The sequence below is a fragment of the Amblyraja radiata genome, chromosome 1 (genome assembly GCF_010909765.2).
Source record: "Amblyraja radiata isolate CabotCenter1 chromosome 1, sAmbRad1.1.pri, whole genome shotgun sequence".
Classification (NCBI taxonomy): domain Eukaryota; kingdom Metazoa; phylum Chordata; class Chondrichthyes; order Rajiformes; family Rajidae; genus Amblyraja; species Amblyraja radiata.
In genome coordinates this window covers 11,375,275-11,394,807 of record NC_045956.1, presented here as the reverse complement: position 1 = coordinate 11,394,807, position 19,533 = coordinate 11,375,275, and the positions used below count along the sequence as shown (strand labels likewise).

The following is a 19,533-nucleotide window of genomic DNA, read 5'->3' as shown; positions in this document are numbered from 1 at the left end:
ATTGGCTCATTAGTGCATATCAGTTGACCGCAATCCCATCAGCAACATTCCACTCTCCTTATTTCCTTGTCCCCTTGCAATTTGTTCTCCTTCCCATGCTCATCAATTCCTCTATGGTTTGCCACTTACTTACGCTGAGGGGCAATTAGCAGTATCGCATTAAGTAACCAGCACAACTTTGGTGTGTGGAAGAAAAAGGAGCACTTAGGGGAGTCCCACACAGTCCCAGGAAGAATGTGCAAACTCCACACAAACAGCAACCAAGATTAGGATCAAACCAATGTTCTCGACTTGCAAGGCAACAGCAGCAGCAGCAGCAGCACTAATTGTACTGCCCTATTAACCAGTTAATATACTATTAACTCTTGGATTCCACTGCCATTGTGCACATTGCTGTATATTAACCCAATATGAATTATGCCACCTCTTGAATTGTCTTTTCAAAAAGAACATATACTTAATCCGTATATTTTTAAATCTAATACGAACAGCTCACACTTTGATTTACAAGATAGTTACGTTCAAATGTATGTTACTATATAGCCAGAGTCTACTTGTGTTGGTCTGGTCTGCATGCCACAGGTTGAATCTCCAAGTCTGACCTAATGATCATCCTTTTGGACACAATGACAGATTTTGAAAAAGTTACACAATTAATTAGAACTTTGTTTGGGTCAGACATCTGGTATTTCTTTTATAAAAACATTTTTTAAAACCTCTGGGAAAAGGTAATAAAAATTTTCTGGAGCAAATCAGCAGTAGGTAGAGTTCATTAAAAAAAGGTTTCTGTTTTCACAGGAAATCACAAGCAGTGCAGGGATTTGGTATATCCAGGAGTGCAAATCAGGGCATTCAGACCGAGCAACTATTTCTTTATTTTTTTGCTCAGTGACACAAAACAGGACCAGCATAATTTGAGCCCTGTGTATTAAATGACTTCTAAGTTTTACCTTCTTTGACATTTCACTTGACGTATTATTTACATGATTCATCTTCTAAAACCTATATTGTCCCTTTTTTTGTCTGAGCCAATACATAGGACAACTAATTCTACGAGTGACCCATCATGCAAGACATTTCTAGACTGCCCAGCCATAACTTTTTTGGATAGCCACATGGATCAAGTGTACAGAATTTACAGTGCTCAGCCTAGTCGATCCAAGCGAGAAGTTATGCTTCAAATTGTTATGCTTTAAGTTATGCTCCAATTCTCCTGTTTTCTGCCTGCACCTCCCAGACATTGAGGGGTAATTTCTTTAGCTGGAGGGTGGTGTACCTTACAGAAAAGAGCACAAGGCAAATCATCCTTTCCACATCAGTATATCTCCAGCTTATCTGGTGAGTCTTGTTTGTATCTTGGGAAATTCAGGAGAAACTTAATTACTCAAAGAATGACTAGATTGTGAAATGCGCTAGAAACTGTGGTTAATGTGAACGGTATAGTTGAAACTGGATAAATGCGTAATAAAATGATATATAGAAAGGTTTTTACATTTTGATGTATATCTCCCAATCTATTTATAATGTTATTTGTCAGAGATTTCCTCCAGACCCCCATATTTCCCTCAGTTTAGATTGCCACAATGGCTGCCGTCTACCCTTTCAAATGTCACGTGCCATTCCATAACCAATCCGCTGATATGCATGATAAAATTGCATTAAAATAGGAACCAGGGAATTTTTACTTTCAGGAGGAAGATTCTTTGTTCTCTGCGCCTTATATGATAAACAGTTGCACTTTGCAATAAAACATTACAGTTCAGTACTCAACATTCTCTACCCATACCTACCTTTAGAACCGCTGATAACTAGACCGAGCTCTGCACATACTGCGGCACAGCTAATCTCAAAGTCGTGTCCTGTTAGGATAGCCCGAGGAGCAGCGTATTCAGCTGAAAAATAAGATTAGTAGTCATTCAGTTTAATATAACAGACTTTAATAATGTGGGATGTGATGCTTATGGACTGGCACCATTTAGCATTTAATGCAGTATTCTCAATTAAGTTCGTTTTTGTTTTAACTCTGCCTTTACGAGAATGTAGAGCCATAATAGATTGCATTTTAAATTCTGACCACTCAGATGCAGTGCACATTCAGCATTTTTCTGTTATTATTTAAGTTGCTCCAGGAAATGACTCCTGCAAAATTGTTGGAATCATAATAACAAGGCAAGTGTGTACTTCGTTGGTAAAATATACTTAATATTTCTTGTTCCTCTCAGTTCATTAATACATCATAATGCTTCATGAGACTAAGTTCTCTCTTTGCCAATCATCTACTGTCAATTTGTTCATGGGTGCCCATATTTAATTAATCCATTCATTTTAAAATCCAAAATCAAACAATGAGTATTTTATTTTAGAAGAAAAGGAAAAGTAACTTGCTGAAAGCAAGTAATTCAATCAAATGATTCGTGCATCCAAGCTTAAAATATCTGAAGAAGGGTTTCGGCCCGAAACGTTGCCTATTTCCTTCGCTCCATAGATGCTGCTGCACCCGCTGAGTTTCTCCAGCTTTTTTGTGTACCCAAGCTTAAAATATATTTGGTTTACATTGTTGCATTCCTAAAGACGTCATGTTTCAATATCAAAAGTATGCTGTGTTATTCCCCGTTAATTCATAAGCCCAATCAAAGCTCAGGCAAAAATATACCAAATGAAAAAATACTTCCATAAGGATTCTAAGATTTTTCATGCAGAGGCCTTGCTATCAAAACTTTGCAGTACTGAGCCACCCCACATCCTTGGCAGCTCAATGCTCAAAGCGTATTACAGCGTAATAATGAACCTCTTAGCTAGAGCAGGTGCGAAAGATTGGTTGAATGGTATTAGATTTTAGTGAACGCCACTGTGAGGGACAAATACTGGAAATGGAAGAACGTAGAATTAATGGGCTGTTCTTGATAAGAAATGTTGTCAATAACTAATTAAATACCAGCTGTTGATATTGGGGTTTGTGGGATGTCGTTTCCCTGATTCAAAGATCTGCGGATCCAGCTACAATCCAAACTTGCTGCTGGATTCAATAATGCTGGGATGTTCTATTTTTACTGGTATTCCTGGCTGCCTGCCTTGGAAAATCTTGCACATTTCTTTGGGGCAGCCTTAGCATCCATTAAATGGATAGAAAAGCAGCAGCAAACCACAAGTAAAACAAGTATGTTCTGAGAATTATTTACACTGGATAATAAAATACCTGCATCTTACTCCAGCTGAATATCAATAAGTTATTTCTGACCCGCAACATAATTCTAAATAGTGATCTGCAGACTTACAACTTCCTTGAAAATTATACATTTACCCACATCACAATCAAATGTACACACAGATTGGTATTTAAGTTTCCCATCATTTATGTTTGTTTAGGTTTTATGGCAATTTGATTATATAAAGGTCAGAGGGAAAAAAACATATAATTAATGGTTAGAGGCCACAAGCAAATATAAAGCTATTTTATACTTTTCTAATTCAATGAAAAGGAAAGTATATTATAAATAATTTCATTGAAATCACTGGCACACTGTTTCAAGAAGCTCACCAAGAAAGAGCGTTGAAGGAGGAGATCAGACTCAAGTTTATTAGTACAACCTTGAACTTTGTATGAATTGCATGTACTTTCTCAACGCTGATGGAATATAGTTTATCTTGTTACAAGGAAAAAAACATGCTACACAGTGTATATTTAACAGTGTCAGAAATAGTTAGCCCTGTGTAAAAACAGGATCAATTTGTCATTTCAATTCTTACACATCCAGATGCTGATCTATACGTGAGTGCAGCATATTTTAGTAGTCTTCCAACTGACAATAAATTTTAATGTTCAATAGCAGTGGCTCAAATGTGCAAACTTTTACCCGCACTTCTCTAGCTTTGAGACAACGACCTTGGTACTACTTGGAGCAATCATGTTTGTTACAGAATGATAGACGTTAAGACCTTTTTTTAATAACAATAGAAAAAGTAAATAGGCTACCATTGGTGTTATAATCAGGAAATGACCCACAAACAACTTGAATGAGCGAATCAAACATAAAACACAGAAGGAGGTTGTACAACCCATCGGTCCCTTGCTGACCAGCTCTCTGAAGGAGTTAGCCACGCAAAACATTCCTCTCGCCTTTCAAACTTTATTTTCTTGTAGTAACCAATACATTTAAAATATTTTTACATTAGTCATGTAACTGTTATACTTGAAATGAGATGAAGCTGCTCTATTTACCGATCAAAATATACTGACCAAAAGTTAGGTTTTACACTCCAAGTACACTCCAAGCCAGAATCATCTACATAAGAGGCAAGTCCAACTCGAAAACTTGAGCAACTAATTTAGGTTGACACTTAAGTGCAGTGCTGCGCGTTTTTCCATTGGCAGAAATACCACATTGGGGAATGCTAAATGATCTAAGTCCTGTATACCCTCTCTGAAGTTCTCCCTGTGCTGCGTCCAAAATGTAACTCTCAAACCATTTAGTGGAAGAGGTTATCTGATCATCATCATTTCATTGGAATTTTTGGCACATTAACCAATGTACACTGGTTGCCATGTTTCTGATATTACAATAATTGCTACATAGTTGGCGGTAAAGTGCTTACATTATGTGGAGGTTGCGAAGGGTGCAACATAAATCCAAGTACAGTACTTTGTTCTGTGACATTATTACTTTCAGAATCAAGATCTTATACTTATCAATGAATCTATTGTGAACAGCATTTGTAACAAATTAAGCACTGGAATGATGGGTAAATTTACTTTTAAAGTACCTGTTTAAGAAAGAACTGCAGATGCTGGAAAAATCGAAGGTAGACAAAAATGCTGGAGAAACTCAGCGGGTGAGGCAGCATCTATGGAGCGAAGGAATAGGTGACGTTTCGGGTCGAGACCCGAAACGTCACTTATTCCTTTGCTCCATAGATGCTGCCTCACCCGCTGAGTTTCTCCAGCATTTTTGTCTACCTTAAAAGTACCTGTGGCATTTAGCTAACAATATTACCAAAGTCGTAGAGTCACAATTGTACAGCACAGAAAGAAGCTTTTCTACCCAACTCGTCCATATTGACGATGATGTCTATTTACACGTCCCATTTGCCTGCATTTGGCTCTTATCCTCTCCCATCCATGTACCTGTTTAATGATTATTAAATATTGTTACTGTAATTGGGTCAACTTCTTCCTCTAACAGTTCATTCCATATACCCACCACCCATCGTGTGAAAAAAGTTGCCCTACAGGTTCTTATTAAATCTTACCCCTCCCACCTTAAATCTATGCCCTATGGTTAATGATTACCTATTTTGGGTAAAATACTCGTTCACCCTGTCTATTCCCCTCATGATTTTAAGATCGCCCCTTAGTATCCGAAGGAATGAAGACCTACCCTGCTCAATTTCCCCCCACATCCAAGGCCCTGAAGACCTGGCAATATCCTCATAGATCATCTATGCATTCTTACCAGTTTAAGGACATCTTTCCCATATTAGGGTGATCAAAGCTGAACACAATACTCCATGTACAGTCTCACTAGTGTCTTGAACAACTGTAACATAATTTTCCCACTTCTATACTCAATTACCTGACTGATGAAACATCAGCCCTAATCTAGACACAAAGTGCTGGAGTAAGTCAGCGGGTCAGGCAACATCTCTGGAGAAAAAGTATGGGTGATCTTTCAGACCTTTCAGTCTGAGGAAGGTTCCTGACCCGAAACATCACCCATCCTTTTTCTCCAGAGATGCTGCCTGACCCGCTGAGTTACTCCAGCACTTTGTGTCTATCTTTGGCATAAGCCAGCATCTGCAATTCCTTGTTTCTGCATAAGCCTTTAGCTACCCGTTGCCCAAATGATGCATTTTCCTTCCAATGATATTTTTTGACCATTACATCAGACTCTGAAAGGAGAATTATCTTTAACAGCTCAGCCTTTGAAAAGATGCAGCATTCACCTCAAGAACATCCCCTGGCTTAAATGGTATTCAGCTAGTAAACTTGGCTGCAAGCGGGCAGAGCATCCAACCTACCAACATTGGCTGGGTTATCATCCTCCACGAGAATATCAACAAGTAGCTTCCTCATTAGTATTTCCTCAGCTGTCAGAACCAAAGGCAAAATTAAGATGCCCAAATTTTTGTTTATAGTCAAGTGGAATTTAACTGACATTTCTTAACGGCGATATTCACAACATCAAGATTTTAGAATTAAGTGCATTTTTTAAATTTGTCTGGTTAATATTTTCAAACAATGATTCTTTTCTGAGTATTACCAGAACTTTGCAACATCAAGAGGAATGAATTTAGGGTATGAATTTAGTTTTTTTTTCATTCAACATCCATGAGAGAACTCAGAACTGTAGCCGCACAGGTCATTTGAGACGTCCAGAATGAAAATGTTGGCTCTGTTCCCAAGTTTTGCGATTTTAATGTAAAGGCATACGAGATAAACCTTTCCTTGCTTTGATATATCCAGCTGTTGCTCTTATTTTTAATGAGTTGATAGTATGCTAGCTGACAACCACCAAGAAATCGTAGCAAAATTCATGGCTTAAAACTTTGGTGAGGATAATAATGTGAGTCCAAAACATTTTATCTGGCCCAATATCCAAGTCGACAAGCGAAGGCATGGATTTTTTTATCTTCAAATCTCTGCTCCCATTAAAAACTAAAATAACACTGCACAAAAGTCTTGAATATATAGTTCTCCACTCCACAGGAAACACCCTGCAGTGTGTCAGCTATCCTACAATGTAACAGAAACCATTCAAAAGAAATGACAGAAAAGCTGCAAAGGCTCACTTCCTCTCTTGCTAATGACAAATCTCAATATGCTTACATTGGCCAAAATTTTAAATGGGGCAAAGTTCATTTGTGTAATGACGCATCTGCACAAAACAGAAGCTTTTATTGATAACCTCTTTCAAACTTAGGAAATCTACAAATGACAGAAATTAAATACTTGATTCTCGATCAGTTCGAAGCAATCAGAAGTCCACCACAGGTTGTCATTTTTACTTGCTTGGTACCAGCGCTCGAAGACGATATAAATAATCTCCTGGAAAAGTGCATGAGTGTGCTGAGAATGTGAGAATATGCACTTACATGCTGAAGGAACAAATGAAGTCATACTTCATCATACTCAACCATCTTTTTGAGGGCATAAAAATTAAAATAACTCTTGGTTTCCCAGCTGACAAAAAGCATGCTAAGTAATCCAATACAATTCAAGAAAACTATAGGAGAAATAGATTGTTTCTTAAATTAATAGGGAAATGTGTAAAGTTTAGTCTATTTGAAACAAAACATTATATCAAAAGCTAATTACGTTTCTTCTCAAATTTAAGTGCAATTTTAAAATGTTCATAGATGACAACATTTTTATAAAAATTACCCATAGAAACACAGTCATGATTTAGATGTGGCATCACACTCACTTTATGTCCAATTTAACACAGTACGAGACACAAATGAATCTGCAGGTCACAGCAATGAATCCTAGTTTCTTAGCGTTAATCACAGCATTTTAAATTTATGTGTTGCAGCCTAAGGGTGAAATGTGTAGTCAATTGTCCCATTAACCAAAAAGATAAATAAAATTGATGAATTGTTCTTTTGCTTAACTAGTGTGCACATGGTACATATTAAGGCCGTACACAGTTAACATCTGAATACAATCCATTTTATTATTCCTGCTAGCAAACTTGGTAGAGGGATGTAAAGTAGTATCTGCAGAGAAGCAACTTCTTGAAGTCTATTTTGTTTTTAAACGCCTTCATCTATATTCTAGTTATATTCCCTTGAATTATAAACCATAAAATGCTCCTTCCATAAATGTTATGTTTCTTTCCCCCAAGGTACTGCCTGAATAATGTTCTATTCTGTTGACACCGTGGAAACATGATGCTGGTACTACAATAGTGCAGAGATCATCTTGAGGTGCATGAACCAGTGTCTGTGGCAATATAGGAAAAAAACTGATAAAATGGATATTATTTTAAGACAAATTCAAATGAAAAGCTACACACAACATTTTGACTTGTGCGTTCATTTAAAAGAAAGCTTGCCCAGCTGTGTACATTTTAAAGGTCTTGGCAAACAAACCTGTTCCAGATTGTAGATGCACAATTAATTAGAAAACTCAAGAAATATAAATGTATGCAGATTGATTTCAAACATAGCGTTTCATTACTTAATTCAATCACAACTTGGCCAATTTCCACCGTGTGACATAACAAACAGCACCATCAGGTGGCACTCTTTCTTGCATGCTATCAACACGCATTCATCATTGATTGGCATTCAGCTGGATAACCACAAATGGGAGAAGTGACAAATTCTTTATTCTGGATTGATTCAAAACAGGAAATTTTACTCAATCTCCAAGAACGATGGCAAAGTTTGATAGTTTATGATAGTTTGTTTAGTTAGTCTTGTTAGCAATAAAGCCACACACAAGGAAGTGTTGTACTTCCATTTCCACTTCTTGCTGAACGGGAACACCAGGCTGGAACTATAATTGGTCATAATGGTATAATAGGTCATCAGGGTAAAAGACTCTGTGTATTCACCCCATCTATTCCCCGCATGAACCCATACATCTCTATAAGATCACCCTCAGCCTCCTGCGTTCCAAGTTATGAAGCCCTAGCCTGCCCAGACCCTCCATATGGCTCAGTCCCTCAAGTCCTGGCAGCATTCCTTAGAAAACCTTAGAACGATTACAGCTGTGTTTATACATAGTCCCCCCCATTTCAGGGCACCATATTGTTTTGGACACATGGCTTCACAGGTGTTTGTAATTGCTCAGGTGTGTTTAATTGCCTCCTTAATGCAGGTATAAGAGAGCTCTCAGCACCTAGTCTTCCTCCAGTCTTTCCATCACCTTTGGAAACTTTTATTGCTGTTTATCACCATGAGGAACAAAGTTGTGTCAATGAAAGTTAAAGAAGCCATTATGAGACTGAGAAACATGAATACAACTATTACAGACATCAGCCAAACCTTGGGCTTATCAAAATTAACTGTTTGGAATTTCATTTTGAAGAAAGAGAGCACTGGTGAGCTTACTAATTGCAAAGGGACTGGCAGGCCAAGGAAGACCTCCACAGATGATGACAGATGAATTCTCTCTATAATAAAGAAAAATCCCCAAACACCTGTCCGACAGATCAGAAACACTCTTCAGGAGTCGGTGGATTTGGTGTGGATTTGTCAACGACCACAGTCTGCAGAAGACTTCATGAACAGAAATACAGAGGCTACACTGCAAGATGCAAACCACTGGTTAGTCGCAAAAATAGGATGGCCAGGTTACAGTTTGCCAAGTACTTAAAAGAGCAACCACAGTTCTGGAAAAAGGTCTTGTGGACAGATGAGGCGAAGATTAACTTATAACAGAGTGATGGCAAGAGCAAAGTATGGAGGAGAGAAGGAACGGCACAAGATCCAAAGCTTAGACCACCAGGGGCGCCGGGGAGAAGGCAGCCCTTCCGGCAGTCTGTTCGTTTTTTCTTTCTTTTTCAGAATCAGAATGCCATTTATTTGTCAATTAAACATAGGTTCAAACAAAATTACGTTCCTGCAGTCATAACAATTAAAAAAAAACACACAATTGACACAATTCCACACAAAACATCCATCACAGTGAATTTCCAAACACCTCCTCACTGTGATGAAAGGCAAGTCTTATCTCTTCCCTGTTCTCTGTTCTTTATTCTTCTCCCGCAGTCAAGCAGTTGCATCGAGCTGATCGAGGCTCTTGATGTTAGAGCCCCCGGCGGGCGATGGTAAGTCCCGCGGCCGTTTAAGCCGCGCCGGGCGTTGTAAGGCCTCGCTGCGGGTCGATTTAAACCCCTCGATTCGGGCGGGCGAAGTTTGCCGTTGCGGGAGCTCCCACCAGGGACCCGTGAGCTCCCGATGTTACCATCCACAGGGCCTGCAGCCAAAGCCTCCAAAGCTCCGAAGTCGGGTTGCAGCCGCGCGCCACCACAGCGGACTTAACATCGGAGCGGATCCCTTGCCTGGGATCGCTTCCACCGCGACCACTGTGGACTTACCATCTAGGTCTCGCAGTCTCGGGAGAGGCTAGTCGGGAGCTCCAACGGCACGGAAGGCTCGACCATCCCCGATGCGAGGTTCGATCCCCCGGCGAGGGGGAGCTGACATTCCCCCAATGCGGGAGAAGATCGCCTCGATGCGGAGGGCCCGAACGCCGCTACAGGAGTCAAGACCATCCCGTCAACGGAGGGCTCAAGGCCCACGACCGAGGAATAACATAAGGAAGGACTTGAACTTTATTTCGCCTTCCATCACAATGAGGAGGAATGTGTAGGAGTCACTGTGGTGGATGTTCATGTTAAAATGTGTTTTTGAGTGATTTGTTGCTTTTAATTGTATGACTGACCTGGCCAATGAAATTCCTCGTATGTTGCAAAATATACTTGCCGAATAAAGTGTGATTCTGATCTGTGAAACACAGTATTGGAGGTGTCATGGCCTGGGCATGTATGGTTGCTGAAGGTACTGGCTCACTTATCTTCATTGATGATACAACTGCTGATAATAGTAGTATAATGAATTCTGAAGTGTAAAGACACATCGTATCTGATCAAGTTCAAACAAATGCCTCAAAACTCATTGGCCGGAGGTTCATTTTACAGCAAGACAATGATCGCAAACATACTGCTAAAGCAACAAAGGAGTTTTTCAAAGGTAAAAAAATGGTCAATTCTTGAGTGTCCGTCAATCACCCGATCTGAACCCAATTGAGCATGCCTTTTATATGCTGAAGAGAAACCTGAAGGAGACTAGCCCCCAAAACAAGCATAAGCTAAAGATGGCTGCAATACAGGCCTGGTAGAGCATCACCAGAGAAGACACCCAGCGACTGGTGATGTCCATGAATCACAGACTTCAAGCAGTCATTGCATGCAAAGGATTTGCAGCAAAATACGAAACATGACAACTTTTATTTGCATGACATTGCTGTGTCCCAAACATTATGGTGGCCTGAAATGGGGGGGACTATGTATAAACACTGCTGTAATTTCTACATGGTGAAACCAAAATGTATAAAGATGGCCTGTATTAAAATCTGACACTTGCACTATAACTACATGTAATTTTTTTCTATTACAAATCTCAAATTGTGGAGTACAGAGGCAAATAAATAAATGATGGGTCTTTATTGAGGGCACTGCATATATAGTTACATCGATAGATAGATAGACAATAGGTGCAGGAGGAGGCCATTTGGCCCTTCGAGCCAGCACCGCCATTCAATGCCATCATGGCTGATCATCAACAATCAGTACCTCGTTCCTGCCTTCTCCCCATATCCCTTGATTCCGCTAGCCTACGAGCTCTATCTAACTCTATTTTGAATGCATCCAGTGAATCGGCCTCCACAGCCTTCTGAGGCGGAGAATTCCACAAATTCACAACTCTGTGTGTGAAAACGTTTTTCCTCATCTCAGTTCTAAATGGCCTACCCCTTATTCTGAAACTGTGGCCCCTGGTTCTGGACTCCCCCAACATAGGGAACATGTTTACTGCATCTAGCGTGTCCAAACCCTTAATAATTTTATATGTTTCTATAAGATATCCTCTCATCCTTCTAAATTCCAGTGAATACAAGCCCAGTGGCTACATTCTTTCATGATGGTCCCGCCATCCTGGAAATTAACCTTGTGAACCTACGCTGCAGTCCCTCAATAGCAAGAATGTCCTTCCTCAAATTAGGAGACCAAAACTGCACACAATACTCCAGGTGTGGTCTCACCAGGGCCTTGTACAATTGCAGAAGGACCTCCTTGCTCCTAAGCTCAACTCCTCTCGTTATCAAGGCCAACATACTATTAGCTTTCTTCACTGCCTGTTGTACCTGCATGCTTACTTTCAGTGACTGGTATACTAGGACACCCAGGTCTCATTGCACTTACCCTTTTCCTAACCTGACACCAATCAGATAATAATCTTCCTTCCCGTTCTTGCTACCAAAGTGGATAACGTCACATTTATCCACATTATACTGCATCTGCCATGCTTCTGCCCTCTCACCCAACCTGTCTAAATCACACTGCATCCTCATAGCATCCTCCTCACAGTTCACACTGCCACTCAGCTTTGTGTCATCTGCAAATTTGCTCATGTTACTTTTAATTCCCTCAACTAAAACATTAATGTATATTGTAAAAAGCTGTGGTCCCAGCACTGAGTCTTGCGGTACCCCAGTAGTTACTGCCTGCCATTCTGAAAGGTACCCGTTAATCACTACTCTTTGTTTCCAGTCTGCCAACCAATTTTCCATCCATGTCAATACCCTACCCCCAATACCATGTGCACTAATTTTGCCCACTAATGTCCTGTGTGGGATCTTATCAAAGGTTTTCTGAAAGTCCAGGCACACTACATCCACTGGTTCTCCCTTGTCCATTTTACTTGTTACTAGTGTCCTCAAAACATAGAAACATAGAAAATAGGTGCAGGAGTAGGCCATTCGGCCCTTCGAGCCTGCACCGCCATTCGATATGATCATGGCTGATCATCCAACTCGGTATCCCATCCTTGCCTTCTCTCCATACCCCCTGATCACTTTAGCCACAATGGCCACATCTAACTCCCTCTTAAATATAGCCAATGAACTGGCCTCAACTACCTTATGTGGCAGAGAATTCCACAGATTCACCACTCTCTGTGTAAAAAATGATTTTCTCATCTCGGTCCTAAAAGACTTCCCTCTTATCCTTAAACTGTGACCCCTAGTTCTGGACTTCCCCAACATCGGGAATAATCTTCCTGCATCTAGCCTGTCCAACCCCTTAAGAATTTTGTAAGTTTCTATAAGATCCCCCCTCAATCTTCTGAATTCCAGCATATACAAGCCGAGTCTATCCAGTCTTTCTTCATATGAAAGTCCTGCCATCCCAGGAATCAGTCTGGTGAACCTTCTCTGTACTCCCTCTATGGCAAGAATGTATTTCCTTAGATTAGGAGACCAAAACTGTACGCAATACTCCAGGTGTGGTCTCACCAAGACCCTGTACAACTGCAGTAGAACCTCCCTGCTCTTATACTCAAATCCTTTTGCTATGAATGCTAACATACCATTTGCTTTCTTCACTGCCTGCTGCACCTGCATTCCTACTTTCAATGACTGGTGTACCATGACACCCAGGTCTCGTTGCATCTCCCCTTTTCCTAATCGGCCACCATTCAGATAATAGTCTACTTTCCTGTTTTTGCCACCAAAGTGGATAACCTCACATTTATCCACATTATACTGCATCTGCCATGCATTTGCCAACTCACCCAGCCTATCCAAGTCACCTTGCAGCCTCCTAGCATCCTCCTCACAGCTAACACTGCCCCCCAGCTTCGTGTCATCCGCAAACTTGGAGATGTTGCATTCAATTCCCTCATCCAGATCATTAATATATATTGTAAATAGCTCGGGTCCCAGCACTGAGCCTTGCGGTACCCCACTAGTCACTGCCTGCCATTGTGAAAAGGACCCGTTTACTCCTACACTTTGCTTCCTGTCTGCCAGCCAGTTCTCTATCCACATCAATACTGAACCCCCAATACCGTGTGCTTTAAGTTTGTTTACTAATCTCTTATGTGGGACCTTGTCGAAAGCCTTCTGAAAGTCCAGATATAACACATCCACTGGTTCTCCCTTATCCACTCTACTAGTTACATCCTCGAAAAATTCTATAAGATTCGTCAGACATGATTTACCTTTCATAAATCCATGCTGACTTTGTCCAATGAATTCACCACTTTCCAAATGTGCTGCTATCCCATCTATAATAACTGACTCCAGAATTTTCCCCACCACCGATGTTAGACTAATTGGTCTGTAATTCCCCGTTTTCTCTCTCCCTCCCTTTTTAAAAAATGGTGTTACATTAGCTACCCTCCAGTCCTCAGGAACTACTCCAGAATCTAAAGAGTTTTGACAAATTATCACTAATGCATCCACTATTTCTGCGGCTACTTCCTTAAGTACTCTGGGATGCAACTTATCTGGCCCTGGGGATTTATCGGCCTTTAATCCATTCAATTTACCTAACACCACTTCCCGGCTAACCTGGATTTCACTCAGTTCCTCCATCTCATTTAACCCCCGGTCCCTTGCTATTTCCGGCAGATTATTTATGTCTTCCTTAGTGAAGACAGAACCAAAGTAGTTATTCAATTGGTCTGCCATGTCCTTGTTCCCCATGATCAATTCGCCTGTTTCTGACTGCAAGGGACCTACATTTGTTTTAACTAATCTTTTCCTCTTCACAAAAGGATAAACTACATTTATATTATTTATTATCCAGTGGAAACAGCATAGGAGGCTGGACAAGTACCTCCACTGGCAAGGTGACATTGGAATAAAGTGACTTTGCACCGCATCACAACAACACAAGTAGATGGCCTGATAGCAAGGACACTAGTGTATTATTTTGATTGGTCAGAAATGTTTTTTGCTCACTAGCTATGAGTTTTTTCACTAATTTTTGGTGTTCATATTTTCCCTACTTTCAGGAACAGCCTGCAGCTGGAAAATTAAAAGTTGCAATTTGACTTTTCAATAATTGCTATGTAGTAATAATTGCAACTAGAACTCGGAGAAACAACCTGGAATGTTGATATTTTAGACTATTTATGCCTCAAAATATTGCACAATTCCTTCAAGTAATTTCTCAATTCAATCCAACCATAAGCATTGTATTTATTATGAAAATTGTGTGGAGATCGTGTTTATTTAAAAGAATAAAAGTTAAAAATCTCCTCTGTTAAACAAGCTCTTGGAATGGAATATAGTTTTAGCCTTTAAAAAAAAATCTGTACAATGTAATGTTGTTTAATGGGAAACACTGCCACTCTCTTTGGTGCGTTAGTTTACTGGTTGTTTGAACTAAGGATAAGCATTTTTTTGAAAGTACAATATATTTTAGTGTAAATATGAAACATCTTGACTGCAGTTACAGAAGTAAGCAAGGGTGGATTTATATGCCCATAGCTGAAGGCTGAGAGGATTACTGGGCAGTCAAGATTGCTTCTGTTAACCCAAGGGGACAATAGTTTGCCTTACAGCCTGTAAACTACCATCAGCATTGGTTTTATTACACCCTTATATTAACTTTAAAAACAGGAAATGTTTTCACTCATTTTGTGCAGTTTATAGCTTGTGCTTTGCAACATAAGTAGGCAGCAGACTCTGTTCTGTTGTTCTAGGATTTTGTCTGCAGATGTCAATTAATGGCCAGTAGTGAAAACATATTCCCGTGAAAGCTTTACAGGTAGCCATTTTTACTGTTTCTAATACACATATGAAGTACACCCAAAGTATATACAGCATATTTATCAGTTAGCAGGCTTTAATGTCCTCAGATTTCTTGATTATTATGCCAATTATTTCTTAACTTCATGAGCACACTTGTCTCTTATTTTGCGTCCTCCTCTATCTATTTCACTTAAGGTAAGCAGCCATCCCTGGAAAATCTCTGCTTGCAACTTTCTAAAGTTTACAAGAATCTGCACAAAAATGACTGCCTGTAAAATATTGCCCCCAGGACAAGAACTTGCGCTTACTAATAACAAGACTACCAATTCAACAGTCACTTGCACTGCAGAAATAAAGAATCTGTGTATTTTTAAAGAAATAATTGCACTGTACAACTGTCATTGATTGAACCTACATTAGCTGATGAAACCTTTAGCTGTTGAAATAAATCAATTCGGACATCAAGGAGAAAGAGTGGGTTTATGAAGAATCATTTGTGCCATGGGCTATTGAGTATAGACATGGATAGATAGTGCAATTGAATGCGTGGCGAGGGAGATGCTGGGGCCGAGGGATTCCCAAGGCATTGGGACTGGTTCTACACAGAGTTGGATTTGTACACGTCAGGCAGGTTGCATTTGCTAGGGTTGTGATCGATATCTGCACTGGTAGCTTTGCATATGGTTTTTACAAATTTAAATAATTTTAACAAGAGGATGAGAATCTGACCCAAGGTTCAGAAGAGAGAAAAGCAGAGCTGGAAATGTAAGCTATTAAACCTTTATGAAACTCATTATTCATTAGTATTCTAGACTCATTATTGAATTCTACAACTTCAGGTAGTATGGTCTATATCAGTCATCCATTTGAGATATTAGCTCAACTTATTTTTGTTTCCTTTCTGGGAGTGGGATTCATGCCCAGCCTGTTCTGCAAGGCATGTTCACTTGCTCTGCATTTTGCAACACCCACTTTTATTCATCTATGCACTTTTGTTGAGGTTCGCTTTCTCTAACTTCTAACAATCTTTGACCAGATACTTGTGTTTATAGTTTATCCCATGGTCATCCCAGTTTCATCCCATCAGAAACATTCCCCTCCCTCACCCTCTCTGCACCTTTCCAAGCTTCTATTTTTATTTTCAGTTCTCATGAAGCGTCCCTGTTCTGAAGCATTGATTCCTTTTCACTTCTCATTGACATGCCTTGGCATGTAGAGTATTTCTAGCTTTCTTCATTTTTTGTTTTAAACTAATTGGAGAGTTTGAAAAATGAGAAAAACAAAGATTAAAAAATTGACAAAGGATATTAGTTGTATTTAATGGACAAATTTGTATTTGTTTATTTATTTACTTAGATCAGGAATTCTTTAGCAAGTCCAGCATTTATTGTCCAAGGAGCATAGTGAATAAAACAGTTCAGTTGGGGGCACGGATGGATACATAGAAGTATGATGTTTCAGTAACCATATAATTGCAGCCTGGTTAAACTTCAGTGGCAGCTTACTACTTTAATTCGTTGAAAGCAGTAGTATAAAATAAAGCTACCTGGAAAAGCACAAACTAACAGCATGGATTTGTTAGGCATATGACTAACATTTTTTTGAGGAGGAATCAAGGCTAGTCAATGAGGTCAGTGTACCATAATGTCCCATATGGCAGGTTTAGGGATATAGTGAAAGCCAATAAGATACAGAGAAGAGTGGCAAACTGGATCTAAAATTGGCTCAGTTATGAAGAGCAATGATGGCTGATGGGCATTTTTGTGATTGGAAGACTGATGTCAGTGGGCTTCCACGGGACTCAGTCCTTTGCTCTTGTCTACTACGTAAATATAAGAGTATGGTAAAGATGGAGATACAATCATTTACTGTGGGAGAGACAATTGAAATATATATAGTGGAGCCTGGATAGCGTAACCCGAAACGTCACCCATCGTTTTTCTCCAGAGATGCTGCTTGACCCGCTAAGTTACTCTCGCACTTTGTGTCTATCCAGTGGGATTAGGATATTTTTCTTGAATACAGGTTGGTAAAGGTTTGGAATCTCAAAGGGTGGAAAAGGTAGAAACCCTCACCTTAATTAAATAGTAGAAAGCTTTGTATTTGAAGGGCTGTGACCTGCAGGTTTATGAGCTGATGCTAGAAAGGAGGGTTAATGTTTAAGAATGGACCAAATGGCCTTGTGCATTGTAAATCTGATAAGATTCTATATGTGCCAGCACAGTACTTTTGGAATTCTGCTCAATCTGAAATGGCTTCATTTTGTACAATCGACCAGAGCTTGTTGATGTGCATCTTCATCCACAATGATGTCTGTATTCATCCCACTAATATGCTTACCCAAGTATAGACAGCTGTTCCCAGCTCCTGCAACCATAGTCTTCAGAACCTCAGAGGCTCCAACAGTACAACAAGGAACCTTCACCCTGAAAGCCTGCTATATTTAAGAGGGAGTTAGATGTGGCCCTTGTGGCTAAAGGGATCAGGGGGTATGGAGAGAAGGCAGGTACGGGATACTGAGTTGGATGATCAGCCATGATCATATTGAATGGCGGTGCAGGCTCGAAGGGCCGAATGGCCTACTCCTGCACCTATTTTCTATGTTTCTATGTTTCCTAACAGTTGCTAATGCCTTGCCTCCAGGTTTGGTAAAAGTAAGAACTGCAAGGGATTTTTAAAGGTTTGGTGATCCCTGAAAAAAATTATGGTGAATGAAAAATCATGTCCCAGCATGTTATTGTTTTTCTACTGAACGACAATAGGAATTCAATGGTGTAGCAAACCAACCATTATATAGAAATTGGTCAGTAATTCCAGAACCACTGTGTTTGATTTAATTCCATTCAAACAGGCAAATGCAGTTAACTGGCCTGTGCAAGCACAATATTATACTTCTCTTAAAACAGTCCAGAAGCCATCTGTGGCCAGCATCTCTGGCATTATTTCCCTCAGTGCACGTTACTCTAGCTATCTACGACGTTCTCATCACTGTCTAGTTGACTGTGAAATATTTTCCGTACTAGTGTTGAACTCTAACCCTTTCCGTTTCCTTGCTGTGCAAAGGGAGCAATTGGGTGCTGGTTGTAAGTGGACAAATGCCAGCACTCGGGCAATAAATTAAAGCTAAACAAATTACCAATCAGGTGGCTTTTTCTTCATTTCACATCAGGGAAGTATAAGAACTCTGCTCAGGATCTACACTCAGTGACGTGAATGAAGCCATAACCCAAGAGGGTAGGAAAGTGCAGTCTCAGATTTCTATAGGTATAGCATTCCACAGAAAACAAGACAATGGTTGTGTTTGTGGAAAATGACAATGACACCAAGCTAGAAAAAGTCTTAGTGAATGAAACACTAGAAAACAGATGCTCTCCTTTAAAAAAAAAAAATACAACTTCATAGCTATTATCAAAAACATTAAGGTTATTCAATATGCCTTTAAACCCTTCTGCAGACTCCCTACTTTCTCTACACTATCTGCCCCTCCACCTATCTTCTACAACAATGTAGCTGGGAGGAGTAATCAGCTACGTTATTTGAAAAGTAAAGGCTGTTATCCACATTTATTAATCTTGTATCAAGGTTGCCATGATAGCAATCGATTTCTCCACGGAAGTTTTATTGGTAGAAATATCGTTTATTGTAAATAAATTGTGTGAAATTCACCAGGAATGGAGAATCAGGATGAACTAAAAGACTAGTTTATTTCAAACACAAAACTTGTCAATGTGCAAATATAATCAAGACCATGAACATATAACTTTCACCTTCACATCTAGACTGGTCTGTTCCAGTGCTCTCTGGTTTATCTTCTACACTTCATAAACATGAGCTCATCCCTGATATTGCTCTTCATACCTTAAATCACAGCATGCTGCTTATCCATCACCTTTATGCTAACCGACATACATTCATGTCCATTTAAGCAAAACTCTACTCCTTTATTCCTACTACCAAAATGCATGACTCGCGGGTTGACCTGCGGTCAATGAGAGCGTGGCGAACCACTGTGAGGGGGATAGGGAAGAAGAATGGAGGACCCGGGATGGTGGGACCGTCGTGAGGGAAGAGGGACTTCACCAGATATCTCAACAATAGCTGTTTACATGAAGAATGACATATAAATATTATTAGTGAATGTGGTATGTAGTAGTATATCTCCAATTTTCTTCTGCTATTTGAAATGCAAAATTTATCATGTAATCTGACCAATTTCAAAACTGATGTTGGAAAGGCTATTCTGATATGATTGTTTAAGAAGGAACTGC

The 19,533-nt window shown here is 39.8% G+C and overlaps 1 protein-coding gene across 1 annotated transcript in view; it reads right to left on the bottom strand.

Moving 5' to 3' along the window:
* Window positions 1-19,533, bottom strand: part of lrba (LPS responsive beige-like anchor protein) — a 672,999-nt gene that overhangs the window by 17,741 nt on the left and 635,725 nt on the right. Inside the window, exon 53 of the mRNA XM_033017677.1 lies at window positions 1,791-1,892. Coding sequence (XP_032873568.1) covers window positions 1,791-1,892 — 102 coding nt within the window. The remainder of the gene's footprint in view (window positions 1-1,790; window positions 1,893-19,533) is intronic.